This window comes from Schistocerca gregaria, chromosome 2 (assembly GCF_023897955.1).
Source record: "Schistocerca gregaria isolate iqSchGreg1 chromosome 2, iqSchGreg1.2, whole genome shotgun sequence".
In the NCBI taxonomy this organism is placed as follows: domain Eukaryota; kingdom Metazoa; phylum Arthropoda; class Insecta; order Orthoptera; family Acrididae; genus Schistocerca; species Schistocerca gregaria.
The window spans coordinates 121,915,953-121,928,126 of NC_064921.1; the positions used below are offsets into that span (position 1 = coordinate 121,915,953).

The following is a 12,174-nucleotide window of genomic DNA, read 5'->3' on the forward strand; positions in this document are numbered from 1 at the left end:
ACCCACATCCTGCCATCGGATCACCACATTGTGTACCGTGATTCATCACTCCACACAATGTTTTTCCACTGTTCAATTATCCAATGTTTCTGGTTCTTACACCAAGTGAGACATTGTTTGGCATTTACCAGCATGATGTGTGGCTTATGAGCAGCCGCTCGACCATGAAATCCAAGTTTTCTAATCTCCCACCTCTCATAGTACTTGGAGTGGATCCTGATTGAGTTTGGAATTCCTGTGTGATGGTCTGAGTAGACGTCTGCCTATTACACATTACGACCGTCTTCAACTGATGGCGGTCTCTGTCAGTCAATAGACAAGAAGGCCTAGATGCTTTTGTGCTGCACGTGTCCCTCCACATTTCCACTTCACTAACATCATGGAAACAGTGGAGCTAGGGATGTTTAGGAGTGTGGAAATCTCATGTACAGATGTATGACACAAGTGACACCAAATCACCTGACCACATTCGAAGTCTCTGAGTTCTGCAGAGCACCACATTCTGCTCTCTCACGATGTCTGATGACTACTGAGGTTGCTAATATGGAGCACCTGCCAGTAGGTGGCATCACAATGCACCCACTATGGAAAACATATGTTTTTGAAGGGTGTCCAGATACTTTTGATCACACAGTGTATTTTAATGCATTACCTACCAATGAGTTGTTATGGTTTCTACTGGCACAATGAAGGAAATTCAACAGACTTTCTTCTGAGAATTCAGTGTACAGAGTCTCAAGGTTATGAATGTCAGTGAGTTCCATTTGCCATGCTTCATGCACATTCTCAGGCACAATGGCAAAAGGGTTGCAAAATAAATCTAACAATGACTTTACCTTGGGAAAATCAGTGAAACGGGCCTTGGAGGGATCTCAAGCTACCAAAAATTTTATCACATGTGCTCTTGTAGTTGGTTTGTTTCTTTCCTAACTCATTTTTGTAGTCATGAAAATAGATGTAACTGCCTGAATTCAATTAGGTTTGCAACATATTTAACTTACAGTGGAAAGACATAATATGGCCATAAAATTGAGTAAGTAATTGATTTCTGACTTGAAGCCATGTATTTAATGTATTTAAATGAATAGTATCATAGGTCAAAAATGCTAAGTCACAACAAAAATCTGAATTTTTTGATATAGAGATATTTCTAATCTTTTTAGTCATAAAAAATTCAATCTCATGTGTCAAATTCAGAAACTACTCCAGCATTTTACCCTGATACAGTCATCTCATTTCTGCATTAAAAAAAAGGGCTTTAAATTACAATGAAATGAACACCCTTTGCTGCTTACAGGTGCTGACATACGTCAACGGGGACAGATGAAAATGTGTGCCCCGACTGGGACTCGAACCCGGGTTCTCCTGCTTACGTGGGAGACGCTCTATCCATCTGAGCCGCTAAGGACACAGAGAATAGCGTGACTGCAGGGATTTATCTCTGGCATGCCTCCCACGAAACCCACATTTTCAGCGTATTGTCCCGCACTACATTCGTAGTGCCTCCGATTGTAATTTCATTCTAACGAGCTGCTTGGTCACTGATGGTATCTGTTCTTTCGGAGATGTCCAAAAGAACAGATACCATCTTAGTAAATAGGGCTTTAAATGTCTGTGATTGTCTCCCTTCCTATGACGTCATCATGCCTAGGCCCTTATCTTGGAAATGGATCAATCAGGGAACTTTTAAGCCAATACGTCCATATTCAGATCTGTCGAATCACAGTTCCATCACTTTACTGATGATTAAATGATACAAATGAATCAGTATGTAGCCACCATGCTCAAAAGTATCTCAATGACTGTATTTTCCATCACAAATACAAATAAAAAATCTTGTCAACAGGCACACGCGAAAGGAAGAAAACTTGGCTAGCTTTCAGGTTTATCCTTTGACAAGCTAGAGTAAAATACACCTGAAAAAACACACACACACATGTACACCTCTCCATGGTCCCAACTGGAATAACAGTCCTAATGTTATATTTTGATAGGTGGACTGGTTGTGGAATGGGTAGTGTCAGGTGGGATGGATAGAAGCAGAGGGAGGCAGGATGCAGGGAGAGGTACTGGGGGTGGAAGGCTACCAGCTCAGATGGAAGCAGTCCACTTGCTGTCTAGCAATGTGAGAGGGAGAGGTGACAGATATATAGGCTAGGCTTTGTAATGCACAGTTGTAGGGTAGTGGCCCATGCTGAACGTGACATTTGTACAGGAATTTAGGGAGGGTGACAGGATGGAGGAATGGAAACTGTTGGGTGGAGGGTGCAGAAACAGTGGATTGCTTGAGATTGAGGCCAGGATTATTAAGGGAGTAGAGGATGTGTCGTAAGAATGACTCCCTACTGCATAGTGCAGAGAAGCTGGTTATGGAGGAAAGAGTTCCGATGCCCCACGTTGTGATGCAGCCATTGAAATTGAGCATGCTGTGGTCAGCTGCATGTTGTGACACAGAGTGGTCCACATTGTTCTTGGCAACAGCTTGGTGGTGGCCATTCATTCTGGTAGACAGCTGGATGGTCGTCATACCGATGTAAAAAGCTATACAGTATTTGCAGCAGAGTTGGTTCATGAAATGCTTCTTTCACAGGTGGCCCAGCCTCTGATGGGTTAAGATAAGCCTATGACGGGACTATAGAAGGTGTTGGGTGGTTGGATTGGGCAAGTCTTGATCCTTGGTCTGCCACAGGGATCTTATTATTCTGCACTGGGTAGTTGCCAGTGGGAGTGACAGAGGGATGGACTAGGATGTTGTGTACCTTGGCTGGGAAACAGCATACCACTTTAGGTGGGGAGCAAAGGATCTTAGGTAGGATGTCACTTATTTTGGGCACAATGATAGGTAATCAAAGCCCTGGCAAAGGATATGGTTCAGACGTTCCAGTCAAGGGTGATACCGAGTGACAGGGGGGAGGGGGGAGGGGGAGGAGGCACTCCTTCATAGCTCATTATCAGGGATGGCGGGAGAGTTGGTGTTGCGTGAGAATATGGTATGGGAAATCTTTCTGTGGTCTAAGCTTCACAGTTATTTCTGGTCCGTGAAGGCCATCGTGAGACATTAAGCATACTGGGCAAGGAGTTCTCCTCACAGAAGGTACATCTTTTGCAGGTGGCTAGGCTGTACGGGAGTGAATTTTTTGGTGTCGAAGCAATGGCAGCTGTTTAAATACAGGTACTGTTGGTGGTAAGTGCGTCTAATGTGACCAGAGGTGTGAATTAATTATTGAAAGAAGTGGATGTCAACATTCAGAAAAGTGGCAGAGGTGCCCCAGATGAAATGGATGGGAGAGAAAGTGTTAAGATCATGAAGGTATGTAGGAGCATACCTTGGCCTAAGGTTCTGATCATGAAGATATCATCAATGAACCTGAACCAGACTAGCGGCTCAGAGTTGTAGAGGGCAAGGAAGGTTTCATCTCGGTGGCCACTAAATAGGTTGGTATACGAAGTTGCTCTACATGTGCCAATGGCTGTGTCGCAGATTTGTTTACATACTTTCCCTCCAAAGGAAAAGTAGTTTTGTGACAGGGTACAGTTGGTGAGATGCATGAGGAATGAAGTGGTGGGTTTTGAGTCTGAAAGATGTTGGGAGAGATAGTGTTAGATAGTGGAAGTCAATGGACATGAGGGATGTTGGTGTATGTGAAGCTGGCATCAACAGTGATGAGCAGGGATCCAGGAGGTAAAGCATTGGGGGTTGTGGAATGTCACTGAAGGAAGTGGTTGGTATCTTTAATGTGGGATGATAGGTTTCATGTAACTGGTTGGAGGTGTTTAACAACAATGCAGAAATTCTTTCACTGCGAGGACAATATTCAGATACAATGAGACATCCAGGATTTTTGGGTTTGTGAATTTTGGGAAGCATGTATAAAGTTGGTGCATGGGGTGTTTTTGGGGTGTGGAGAGAGATGGACTCCCAAGGAGAGATCCCCAGTGATGGCACCAACTTTTTGAATGTTGAAGGTTAAGATCCCAGGTATCAAAACCCACAGCTATTCGTCCTAGTGAGTCCTCATTAGTGAGTAATCAATGAAAAAAATATCTGCAATTTTGTAGTACACTCTATAGCTTTACAATAGGAATAATATATTAGGATACATAAAAAATCTAATCACTAATTGGTGGCAGAACACACACATAGAATAACATTATAATTCAGCAAGATTTCAGTGCCAGTGGCTCCTTTTCTAGGCAGAAGGGTTGAAGGGGAAGGAAGAGAGGTGAAGGAAAAGGTCTGGAGAGGTCTAGCGAAAGGGGTAGGTTTTGGGAAAATCATCCACAATCACAGGTCAGGGGAAACTTACCAGATGGGATGAGAAAGAAAGAGTTTCAAAAAGTTAGTCCCACTGCTAGGGACTTCAGCTTGTCAGAGGAAAGGTTATAGGAAAGGCCTATGGATTTCAGGATGGATTGGAGGTTATGTTGGACTTCTGGAACGGTATCATTCTGGCAGAGCTTGTACATGGAGGAGTCAAATTTTTGGCACAGGCCTCCCATCCGGTAGTTACTGGGACTCATCACGTCATTGGTGGAACTTTTGTGTGCAGGGAGGGGGGTTAGACCAGGATCTATTCTCAGGGTGAGCCTGGCTTTCCTGTCACCTGATGAACGGTTGGTGTTCTTAGGAATGGACCTAGGGAATGTTCATGAGACCAATAACTATATGTAATCAAACATCCTCATGCCACAAAACCATCCTATTGCCCCCAGCACAATTTGTCAAATTTTTTCATTGTGGTCATTTCACAAGACATAAGGGGGAGGAGGTATACGTTGTTCAGTTCTCCCCGGAATGTAGTCTCCCAGGTCATAACAGACCTAGGCTGTACTATGTATAATATGTTCTGTAATCAATCAATGGAAAATCCAGGCTGGAATGTAACAATATTATGAAAGGAAAGTTGATCCTCACCATATAGCAGAGATGCTAAGTCGCAGATAGCCAAAACAAAAAGACTCTCACAATTAAAGCTTTCGGTCATTAAGGCCTTCGTCAACAATAGATGACAGATATGCACACACACACCCATGCACACAAATGCAACTCACACACACAACTGCAGTCTCAGGTAACTGAAACCACACAGCAAGCAGCAGCACCAATGCATGGTGGGGTGGCGGAAAGTGAAGTGCTGCAGGTTAGATGGAGGAATGGGGAGAGCTGGGAGTGGGGCAGAATAGTGGAAAAGTAGAGAAATAAAAAGACTGGGTGTGATGGTGGGATGATGGCTGTGTAGTGCTGGCATGGGAACAGGAAAGGGGCTGAATGGGTGAAGACAGTGATTGATGAAGGTTGAGGCCAGAAGGATTGGAACATGGGATGTATTGCAGGGAAAGTTCCCACCTGCACAGTTCAGAAAAGCTGGTGTTGGTGGATCCATTTATCCATATGGCACAGGCTGTGAAGCAGTCATTGAAATGACGGATCTCATGTTTGACAGCGTGTTCAGCACCAGGATGGTCCACTTGTTTCTTGGCCACAATTTGTCGGTGGTCATTCATGTGAACAGACAGCTTGTTGGTTGTCATGCCTACATACAATGCATCACAGTGGCTGCAGCTCAGTTTGTAGTTTACATGGCTGGTTTCACAGATAGCCCTGCCTTTGATGGGATAGGTAATGTTAGTGACCGGACTGTAGTAGGTGGTGGTGGAAGGACGTAATGAACAAGTCATGCATCTAGGTCTATTACAGGCATACGAGTCATGAGGTAAGGGATTGGGAGCAGGGGTTGTGTAAGGATGGATGAGTATGTTCCCTAATTCTACACCTGATAAATTCTAGACCTGATTGATGTCAGTACTCAGAGCTGTAATATCTAAGAACTATTTCATCATTCAGTGTGAACTTAATATGTACTTCTTAAGTTTGTTGGTCACCAAACTGCTGAGTTGCAGTGTGTTTATATGTAGAAAATGCTCCTCATCTGTGGTTGGTTTGTATATGTCTATGATTACAACCTCTGTTGAATACCGATTAAAGTAAGAGACAAATACTTTCATACTGTCCATACTTGCAGCCATTCTTCCACAGTTGCTATTCTTACTTATATGATAAACATAAGAAATGTCCTCTCTCTGTGCTGCAAATAACCCTTCACTCTGTTGTCAATTTCTCTATTCATTACTAGTCTACTCCTGCTCTTCCATCATTCAACTCAGTATATCCCCACTACAAAAGTTTTCCTCATCAAGTAATTGGATAATACTGATTCCTAAAATATTTATCTGCATCCTTTTCAATTCTACATTTATTGTTTCCCACAGTGCCTTAATGTTATAAGATTTAATGTGCACATCCTAATTAGAATTCTGTTTTTGTGTGACAGTTCATCTACAATAGTGCCTAGTGCATGGATGTAGATCTGAATAGGGATCCATAGGGACCTATTTCACTCCTGGAATGCTTTATCCAAGAGGAAGCCATTATGATATTTTTAGCACAGAAATGCATGTACTAGGTGATTATAATTTGGTGGTTTCCCTCGGCTCTCCATAGTGTAATCCTGCAAGCCTTACATTCATCCCAACTATGGTACTACGTACCACATGTCACAGTTACTGTATCAATCTCATTTATATTATACCAACAGTGGCTACTGGAGGAATGTCTATCTTTCTCCAGGATGATGCTTCATTGTATACTGAACCCAACAGCTACTGCTTTCATTCTGTGAGACATATTTGTGATTCACCTGGTCCTGTTCACCTTAAACACTGTTGTAGCCTTCACTGGAATTCTGAATATGGATCCTTACAAGGCACTACCAAGCAGACAAGTTGGAATAACCATTTTTATGAAGGTTTCACTACTTCATCACTCCCTTTTATCCTGATTTGTAACAGATAGAACCTGACCTTCCAATACAGACCTTAGGTTAGTAGATAATTATGGCCATACATTAAATGAAACTATATATATATATATATATATATATATATATATATATATATATATATATATATATATATATATATATATATATATATATATATATATATATATATATAAAATTTAAATAGTATACACCAACTGATAAGATGTCAAGAGTTGTAAAGACTACTTGTAATAAATACTGATTGTCTGTAATGACTCAATATATTATGATCCTGTTTCAGCAAAATAGTCTGTTCCAAGAAGGGTTCTCACAACCAGTCCAGTAACACAAATAATGAAAAGATGTTTTTACCTTTCTTTCGCTTATCAAGTTTACTCATAATTATATCTTGAGTCTGATTTGCAGTAGTCTGTGCAGAAAAATTAATAAACAATGGCTTGTAAACGTTTCCATCCACTTTGTGTAACAACAGGTCCTGTAAAAGTTCACTTATGTTTGTTAGTTATTCATTAACAATGCACAATGGCTCTAAAATACTATATGGTACTGACTGTTATGTAGGCAGATTTTCCTGTTCCTGTTGGGCCAACAAACATAGCTGGCTTCTGATGAGTAATTAAGAGTTGAAGAACAGCAGAGTTTCGTATTGTTTCAACAGTAATCACAATTATCTGATTAACTGGTATATCTCGGGGAATAGGTGGAGCAGTTTCAAGTTCTTCTGTCCATGGTCTCCAACGCCCTATGCCCTGCAGAGTTTGTCATTATATACAATAAGTCTGTAATTATGATACAAAAATGCTTCTTTTTGTATGTGATTATGTCAAATTTTCTTACCTCCTTAAAGTATCTGTAGTCATACACAAGACCTTCTGATGGAATGAGAGTAATATATGGTTTGAATGGTGGTGGAACATCTTCCAGAAGCCCAAAATCAGTTTTCAAATCTGCAGGAAACTCCTTAGCTAAAAGACCTCTAAAAAGCAAGTCAAACTTTGGACGCCCTGTGGAACCAAGTGTGCCACCCAAGGACCAAACACTAGAGAAGAAAAATATTCCCTGAAAGACAAAAATTTATACTTGCACCATTAACATGTTTCAAATAATATGGGATGTTTGAATGTGGATTTGGCACACAAAAAGCGAGAACATGTAAATGACTGCATATTAAGCAGAAAGTTTATCACAACACTGATAGCTTTTTAGATATGAGTAAAAATCATATAAGAGACCAAAAACTAATGGTGAACATAGTCCTTCTAATTGGTACAATTTCACTTCCTAATTTCAAGGGGTCACATATTTATTATTTTTTATCTATTTTCATTTATTATCTCTTATTATTTATTCAACAAGTACAAATAATATACTACCTCTAATTCACTTATTATTTATTCAACAAGTACAAATAATATACTACCTCTAATTGAGCTCTCATGTTAAGATGTGATATTTCTTCCATGTATTTTTCATCCTTAAAATCTTCAATGAAGCAATCAAACATATTCATTGTTGCTCGGACCATGTTTGATTCTGATGTAGAACATAATTCCTGAGGATAAAAAAAGGTATTAATTACATACATTATGTGAAAATTAGAGTCTTATTACACACAGAAATATTTGTATTTGACTGTAATACACAAGAAACAATTGCATGAATTAGCACACATTAAAAATACATTTAAAGTTTCAGTTTACTATGAATAAAGTTAAAGCACAAAAATCAATTGAAAATCTGACCAAATAGAAAATATTAGAAAGAATTAACGAAGACTCCTACAACAACTAAAACACATGCCTTGTCACCATTCATCTATTGTGTAATGTATAAAGTAGCATTAGTAAACACGAATTATTTACATTGATATATCTTGATATTTACAGATTAGAGTTATAATTAATGCTATGTGATATTATTACTTTTAGCTGAACCAAAACACAAAATGAAAGTTGTTATGGAATGGGAAACTGAACACAAGTAGAGAGATTTTCATATTATGTGACTTTTGTTTTCTTCCTTTTTCACTACCTTCTTCTGAGCATAGCTAAGTATGGTATGAAAGCACCAGTTTGTTTTCACTGTCACACACCAATGATCACAATTGCACTTCATTCAGAACAGTTCAAACAGCATTCACTGACACTACTAGACTGTGTGCAACATCAGAATATTGCCATATAAACATAGTTGTGTCTAGCTTTCAATTAATTCTTGTTGCAGTATAACTGGTAAGTAGTACTGCAACACAATGAAGGATAGAAAATAACAAAATTTTTCTTATTGTGTGCATACAGTATACAGTAATAAAAATACTGTGATCAAATTTGTGCGTGATATCGCAGTGTATATGGTGCAACATTTAGTACACTGGGCTCTTGCCTCTGGATAGGGATCAAGTCAAACTGAACTTCACTAACACCTAAGGATACGTAATTCCATGCTGCTTCACGCCCAATGCAAGAGTTCGTCATTAGTGGCTGGCAAGTGGTAGTATGCCAGTCTCTTGGTAACAAATGTCCAGCTATTTTCAATCATTGAGAGGTATGGAAATTCTGCTCACAGTGGCAACTGTCAAACACCATCTGTATTATCAAGGGTTAGGAAATTTCTTGATAATACTACTTATTCCCCAGATGATATTTTTGTAAGAGAGACAGATATGGAACAATATTATGAAAAGGATAGTTGCTACTCACCATATAGCAGAGCTGCTGAGATGCAAATAGGCACAACGAAAAGACCATCAGAAAGTGAGCTTTCGGCCAATGAACCTTCATCATAAACATACAACATACACACATACATTCAGGCAAATGTAATTCACACACACATGACCACAGTCTCTGGCTGCTGAGGTCAGATATATCACAGACATGTGATTTTCAACATATTTTTGTTTGATGTTTCTGTGCTAATTGCATGTGTTATATCAATTATCTTCTTTATGTTATACAACACGTAACACTAGTGTTTCTTACCAGACAAAACAAAATGAATCTTTATGTAAGTTTACAGTTATGTTTGCATTTATCTCTGTGTGTACTGATAAAAATTAGGATGTAAACTAATGGAAATAAATTGTATATAAACTGATGTTATGTAAATGACAGGCATCACAATTTACAATTCACAACGATAAATTACAAGCTTTGACTTGTTCCTTATCCTTACATACTTGTGCCTACAAGCACTTCTCAGTCTATGGAATATGCATAAGAAATACAAAAATAAACATACAGTCCTACACTATTAACAATGTCCAATCAAATACAGTCATGTAGCTAGTGTGTGTCAATAAGTGGGACACTGTGGACGGGCTAGTAGTTTACAGCATCATTATTCTGATCTGATGCCCTCTTGGTTGCAATAGTAGATTTAGAGCATTTTGTATCTTGGAGAATATGTGACTGACTCATTTGTGATGAGAGTGTCACGATGACAGGAAGTAACAGTCATCACCTCTGCTTCATTAATTCTGATAAATGCATTCGTAACTTTGTGTCATTGCAGTAATGAATGCACACCTCTCAAATTGTACAACACTGGGGATCAATAATACATTAAGATTTTACCAGATTTGTTTGCTCCACATTTTCTGGTGTACCAACCTCACCCAGAGTGTTGTCGTGTTGGAGTAATGTGGCACTGGAGTTCACCTGTTTGGGCACAGTGTATGAACATCAACACTCTCTGGTAAGTAACAGGTTGAGTATGTGCAAGTGGACTTTGAACTTGCAATACCAACATGTAGGTCTGTGTTGCCAACAAGTCACGCACCTCTGTTAGGCTTCCATGTTCTGGTGCAGGCAGTTTGTTCCATAGTATGTTGTCAGAGAGTGTTTGGCAGTTATTTACTTTCGTTGCAAGCCATATATTTTATACTAACTAGGAGCAAATGAGCTAAATCCAACCAACTTCAAATACAAGAGAATATAAGATGTACCAAGGTGGTTAACCTAAATTTGGAAGGGTTACCTCCAAATTCCTTAATTGGGCAACTGAAGAAATGGAAGAAGGAAAGGAATGGCAAATTTGGGTGGAATCTTGTATTGTAATATCGCAGCTGTATGGTGACATCTGGCAAGATATCAAAGTGTCTTGATAAATATGAAGTAAGGCAAAAATGTATTAGGCTGGTGGATATGTTCACAGCATTTTTGTTTTGCATGTTTTTTTAGTTCACTGTTGATATTTGAGATTAGGTCTTGTCATTTTGTCATTTGAGGATAGTGAGTGGAGCTCTGGACACTAGAAAATGCAGTGCTAAGATAAGAAATCAGAACATTTCCAACATATTCTTCTGTTTGAGATCAACAGAGGGGTGATAGCAATGGAGCAAGCTGCAAACATTTTCATCATGTATGGGGATAACACCACTGGACAGAGAATGGCAAGAAATAGTCTTTCTCATTTTCAGTAAAATTGTTCTGACATTATTGCCTCTCCATGTTCAGAAAGACCTTTGGAGATTGATGAAGATCATTTTAACACATTACCCCAATGGTGTACTTGGGAACTGGGAAATGTGATGAACTGTGATCATTCCACCAATGTGTGACATTTGCATGCAACAGGGAAGATTAAAAAATTGAATGTATGAGTACCGCATGCTCTAACCCAAAATCTCAAAAATTAGAGGCTGTCCAAATGTGAATCTTTGCTTTTTTGGTGTGAATTAGTCATGAACAACAGTGACCATTCAAATCATGTGTCATTACTAATGATGGGAAATGGTGACTTTATGCTAACATAAGAAAAACAAAGGAATTGTTGAGCCCAGACAAAGCAGCAACTCCATGTACAAAGAACTGTGCCCATCTACAGAATATAATGTTATGTATCTGGTAGGACAGGAATAGTGTGGTGTACTACAAATTGCTTCTCCCAGGCATAACCATCACAGTCAACATTTATTGGCAACAACTGAGATGTCTTGCAGATGCACTCCAAAAACAATGAAACAAAAAACTGTCTGAAGTGATGCTACACCATGATAACATCTGCCTCCATTGTTCCAGACTGAAAAAAAAAAAGAAAAAAACAGTAGTTGGGTTGGGTCGTCATTCCATACTCACCTCATTCAGCTGATCTTGGGGCCTCAGATTATCACTTTTTCTGCTCACTATTGAATAACCTTCAATGAACCTCCTTTCCATATGAAAATTTGATCCAAACATGGCTCAAGAAGTTCTTCACTAAAAGCCATGTGATTTCTGTGGCCATGGAACCAAAACGTTACCCCACTGTTGGCAGGCTGTTGTAAATACTACTGACAAATAAAGTCTCTGTTATGTGATCTGTTGTGGTTATTACACTTAGGCAAAAATTC

General features: G+C 39.3%; 1 protein-coding gene across 1 annotated transcript in view; it reads right to left on the bottom strand.

Annotated features, from left to right (window-relative positions):
* The window catches only part of LOC126336485 (dynein axonemal heavy chain 7), a 978,012-nt gene that overhangs the window by 468,432 nt on the left and 497,406 nt on the right, over positions 1 to 12,174 (bottom strand). Inside the window, exons 27-30 of the mRNA XM_050000228.1 lie at positions 8,263 to 8,394; positions 7,680 to 7,901; positions 7,394 to 7,591; positions 7,194 to 7,317 (exon numbers count right to left, since the gene is read on the bottom strand). Of these exons, the coding sequence (XP_049856185.1) occupies positions 7,194 to 7,317; positions 7,394 to 7,591; positions 7,680 to 7,901; positions 8,263 to 8,394 (676 nt within the window). The remainder of the gene's footprint in view (positions 1 to 7,193; positions 7,318 to 7,393; positions 7,592 to 7,679; positions 7,902 to 8,262; positions 8,395 to 12,174) is intronic.